We start from the raw sequence: 5,322 nt of genomic DNA on the forward strand, positions 1-5,322 counted from the left end.
TTTATACTTTAAGTAAATTTACAAGCCTGTACTTTGTTACTTTTACTTGAGTAAAGAAGTTTAATCAGTACTTCCACTTTTACCAGAGTATTTTTTGACACAAGTATCTGTACTTTTACTCAAGTACGGAAAATGAGTACTTTTGCCATCTCTGGTGAGCGGCCATCTGCTGAGGCCGACTTGGGTTCAAGGAGACAGAAGCAGAGATGCAAAAGGAAACTGTCAACCAGCGCCACAGGCGGCCAGGCAGACGAGCTCCGAGCCAGCTCCCATGTCAGAGGATGAAGAGAGCACATCCAGCCAGTCACAGTCAGAGAAACAGGACTACACTGGAAAAAACAAGCCGATATCCAACATCTATAAACAAATTTCATTATTTAAATATGAAATATGTCATTATGGACATTTTACTTTTATATAAAACTTCTCACCATAAAATTTCTCTGCAGCTTGTTTTAATTCTCGATAAACTGAATCATATATTATAAATACATTTGAAGCTCTAAATTATGTAGTTAGTTAATGTTGTTGGGACACTGGAAAAATGATCTAGAAATAATTAAAAGTTTCTTAAATTAAGTGTATTTACCCTTAATTTGAGTAGGTAAATTAGATAGTTTGCCAATGGAATGGAAATTTCTACAAATGCACTTATTTAAAGAAAAAAACGACTTATCTAGATTTCGATTTTTTTCCAGTGGAGGAGGTTCAGCTCTGCTACATGTTGGTGTTATGATGAGGCAAATGTCAATAACAGTAACCCTGATGTTAAATGGACTCCCAACATGTCTGTGTTGCTCCAGGTAAGCAGGGCCAGTGCGTGTACCGCGGGCTGACCATGTTCGACCTGGCCGTCTGGTCTCCGTCGCCGTGTGTGACGTGTCTGTGCAGTGAAGGACGGGTGGTGTGTGATGAGATGAGCTGTCCCAGAATGCACTGCCCGTCCCCCGTCACCCCTGCAGGGCGGTGCTGCCCCGTCTGCATGGAGCCAGGTAGAAACACAACATGTGAGAGCGCCATGGTGCAGCATCCAGAGGAACCAGAGATGAATAGTGTTTGAACTAATTTCACTTTTAGCATCACAGATGTTTTTTTTATTTTTGGATCTGACTGTAAATCTCAGAAATCTGGAGTTGGTTCCAGTTTCCATCTCTGAGGCCTCAGCATGCTGCTTCCTGTTTACACCATGGCTTTAAAAATGTGCTCCACACATTTTGGACCAGCTAGCGCACATGTTGTGGATGTGTTCAACATGTTTGTATGTACATCTATGTTGGGGGTTTGCATCAGATAAGGTCAGACATAAAACAGAAAGTTTACAGCTTTAGGCAGTGGGTGGAGGAAACTGGTGTAATTGATGACGTCTCTTTATGAAACCCGGGAGAAAATGATCCGTCTCTTCATCCTGTTTTATTCAGATTTTCCTCCAAGCAGCCAGGCTTTCCTGCTCTCTCTTAAAAAGGATGAGATCAACATTTCTTCAGGCTTTCTGAAGGTCATATGGAGTAACACATTTTTTTTCCCCTCAACATGTAAAAAAGATGAACAGTATCTGAATGTTGCATCTTTTAAGGGATAATTTAGATTCTGAGGTTCTGATCCTGAATTTCTGAGCAGTCAAAGTGCCTCCAGGGATAAATGCAAACAATTAAACTAGTTTAAATATCTCCTGCTGGACGGAGAACAGCCAGGATTAAAGCCAACTCCTTCTCTGCTTTACTAACAGAAGGAGTGGAACAATATCTGGATTAGGTGATTTTAAAATGCTGCTTCTCATAAAAATGGTTCTAACAAATAATGACTCAGGTTCTCTGGCAGAGATATATTTGTATGTTAATCTTTTTACAACTTTTCCTCTTTTTTTAAATTTTGTGCAATTGATTTGATATTGTTTCTTATTTTCAAAACTTTTACCAAAGTAAATTTAAGAATGATAAATTAAATTTAATTCTTTCATATTGAAAATCTTTCATTACTATATTGCTAATTTTACATGGTCAGTTTAGGACATTTAGTCAATAGGTATGGCTAAAAATGATACAACCACCTATGATTTAAAATATATTCCAAAATACATGTTTTATGTCTTGCAGGATAATTGCTAAGAATGTGTTGACAAAATGAAACTAAATGTTAAAGTAATATTCTTTTAAGTCATAATATTTTTTTAAATTTGCTTTTTTCATTTACATTAATTTCGATAATTGTTTGCATCCAATAGAAGAAAATGTAGCCACCCTCTGTCTTTTTTTTTTTTTTTGCGAAAGTTTCATTTTTTGTATTAAAACACAGAAGACAGAAATAAATACAATTCTTTATTAGAATAAAGCCATATTTATATGAAAGCAAAGTGGTAATAATAGGAGACGGAAAATGTGTCCTAAAAAGAGGTTTTATAGAGATATTAAGATTTGAGTGAAATGATCAACTCAACTGGACCACAGCCTGAGAAGAGCATTTAAACCAAGAAGACAGGCTGTTCTTTCTTGGAAGAGGTAACATAAAAATAGGCAACCATGAAACACCCAAATAAGGCTTTGACCTTGCAGATGAGAACTGTCCATCTATTGGCTGCAATGGTTGCTAGGCAATGATATCAATTATAGCCATTAGGAGAGAGAAAACAGGGAAGAGGGAAGTCAGACTTTGGGAGGTAGTTTAATTTTTGCAGACAGCAATTCTATTTGCAGGAAGCATTGAATCTGTTCCCAAAAACAAAGATTTTGAGGGAGAGAAGAAAATAATCAGAAGTTCTAAAAGCAAAAACTATGAGTTTCAACTGGAAAAACAATAAAATCCTGCTAAAGAATAAAAGTGTGGGTCTTTAGCTGCTTCTAAGAGTCCAGATACCACTGCCATCAAACATTACGTGACAAATGTTATACATTAAAATCTATACAAATGTCCAGAAAAAACACATGAATAAGAAATAAATCAATAGAAATCTCTACCAAAAAATGCCCCATATAAAGTAAAATATAAATAAAAGTATTAGAACTGAAATAAAAGCATAACAGGGTTTATAACGACTGAACACTCCTGTGGAATAGAATTAACCTGCTAAATAAAAATGCACAGAATAAGAAAACCCCACCCCCTGCAAACAAATGGGATTTTCCACACTCAGGGGTCAAAGTTCATGCAGCCTGTGACATGATCCCAGTTTGTTACTGGGTAATTATCAAGCTGATCCCAACACACATGGCCCGGTCAGCTTCATCAGTGTGCTCTTATTTTGCAATATCTACAAAATAAGAGCACACTGATAAAGCTGACCGGGTCATGTGTGTTGTGCTCTTATTTTGTAATATCTACAGCCTGACCACTTCCTGTTAGGGTCTGAAGCAACAAACAGCATAAAGTGGCAGAAGGAGCAGGACGCTGAGAGAAAACAGCATTTAGAGAATATTAAAAAAAAGGCCATTTCAGATAATTTGCTGCTGCATGAAATTTAACCCTAAAGTGATTTATAAATAACTGAACTGAGAGTAAAATTGTAGAAATTATATATTTGCATAAATCTAAACACAAGGCTGGAATCGTTAACTAACTTAAAGCTAAAGCTTTAAACTGGGATGTGTCCATAAAATTTATCTGTTTTTGATACTAACTTCAAACATTTTTTCATTAGTATTAGTATATTAGTTTTAGTGAATCGTTTGTTCTTTTTGATAATGAAGTGTCTTGTTATTCACTTCAAAATTCAATTCAATTCAAAAATACTTTATTAATCTCAAAGGGGTTTTAAAGCTGAATAAAATAAAAAAAAGGATATATTATTATTCAGTGTGAATTCAGTAATACAGGCAAATGGATAAAACCTTACGATGTGGCCATTTATGCCAAATTGTTGTAATTTTTACCAATTTAGTTTTCTTCTTTTGGCAGGCACAATATATTTAAGTTAATTTAGAACCAACATTTGTAATTTATTTCTTAAATTTGGAATTGTTTAGATTACGTTGTTAATTATTAGAACCTCCTATTAATTTGAGTCATTAAGAACACAGCGAGCGCTTGTGGATTTTTTTGGTTATATGCAGATGGGAGGTTTTGTAAACTGATTTTTTGACCACTTTTTTAGAGCTTCAAACATTAAATTGACATTATTTTTCATTTTGACTAAGTTGCAAGACATTTTTCGGTAAATATGGTATTTATTTTGTCAAGTTGTAAGTGTGTACAAAGCCAAGAACCACCTGAAATTTTGGTATTTTTTTGGAACAGAAGGTTGCGACACCTTAAAACTAAGGTAAGAGTCGGAAAAATACAGAAAAAATCCTGTACTTGCGTAGTCATTATTAGATAGTTTCCCAGAAGAGAAAGAAAAACAAAACAAACATTTCTCCAAAGACAATTGCTCTGTTTTCCACCCTATTAAAAACCTGGAGGATCCTGTAATAAAATTTCAGACGTTCCCAGAATTTTCCAGATTCCATGAACTGGTGTTATTGCATTTATTATCTTTAAGAAAATGAATGAATGTTTTAATATCAAAGTGCATAAAGGTCCAGTTTAAACACCTTCACAAAGCTTGACGTTCAGCGATTGAGCTTAGGTACCTCTGTCGTTTGGTTCTGAGCTCAAACTGAGAGTCAGCAGAGCTGCTCCAGAGCGCGGCTGCTTGGAGGATCTCAGTCCAGATCATCTCCAAGCTTAGAGGCAGATGTTTCAGGAGGGGATCTAACGGCTCGGTGGGTTTGGTGCTGACCGGTCTACAGCAGCACTTTGCTCTGTAGCTTCAACCAGCTGGTCTGGAATCTGTCTGCAGCACTAACACAAACCCGTCTGTGTCCATCTGTCCAACTGTCTCCCTGCCTCTCTGTCCTTCATACCATCTCCTGTAGTTTCCTTCTTACTCCCACCTCTCTCCTCTTTATCTCCATTTCTCTCTTTCCTCTCTCTTTCTCTCCTTCCCTGCTCCCTGATTGGCTGCCCCGTGGCACCATGCACCCTAAGACTCCGAGTTCAGCCTTGAACTTTCTGGTGACTCCTCAGTTCCCAGTGACCCCAGTGAGCCCATCATCCCGCTGACCCAGGAGGAGATCCAGAGCATCCTTTGGCGGGAGGAAGAGGAGCACCGTGAGGAGGAGGAGCGTCTGAGGAAGAAGGATGAGGCCAGGAAGAAGAGAAGAGAGGAGGCCCTGAGGCTGCAGCTAAAGAAAGAAGAGGAGGAGTGGAGGAGGCAGGAAGAAGAGGAGGAGAGACGCCAAGAGGAAGAGAGAAGAAGAGAGCAGGAAAGAAGGATGGAAGAGGAAAGAAGAAGGCAGCAGGAAGAGGAGCAACAGAGGGAGGCAAAGGAGGAGGTGGAGGTGTGGCTGA

At 37.9% G+C, this 5,322-nt stretch overlaps 2 protein-coding genes across 5 annotated transcripts in view; one reads left to right on the plus strand and one right to left on the minus strand.

Moving 5' to 3' along the window:
- cenpp (centromere protein P) overlaps positions 1-5,322 on the minus strand; it is a 137,593-nt gene that overhangs the window by 20,801 nt on the left and 111,470 nt on the right. The gene's annotated exons all lie outside the window — the stretch shown is intronic.
- ecm2 (extracellular matrix protein 2, female organ and adipocyte specific) overlaps positions 1-5,322 on the plus strand; it is a 32,245-nt gene that overhangs the window by 16,483 nt on the left and 10,440 nt on the right. For 2 of the 4 annotated variants that reach the window (XM_015402581.1, XM_015402583.1), the window contains exons 4-5: positions 804-992; positions 4,960-5,133. In XM_015402581.1, coding sequence (XP_015258067.1) covers positions 804-992; positions 4,960-5,133 — 363 coding nt within the window. The remainder of the gene's footprint in view (positions 1-803; positions 993-4,959; positions 5,134-5,322) is intronic. The other 2 variants (XM_015402584.1, XM_015402585.1) reach the window with 2 other exon arrangements.

Source organism: Cyprinodon variegatus, unplaced genomic scaffold (genome assembly GCF_000732505.1).
Source record: "Cyprinodon variegatus isolate N-32 unplaced genomic scaffold, C_variegatus-1.0 Scaffold1371, whole genome shotgun sequence".
Classification (NCBI taxonomy): Eukaryota; Metazoa; Chordata; class Actinopteri; order Cyprinodontiformes; family Cyprinodontidae; genus Cyprinodon; species Cyprinodon variegatus.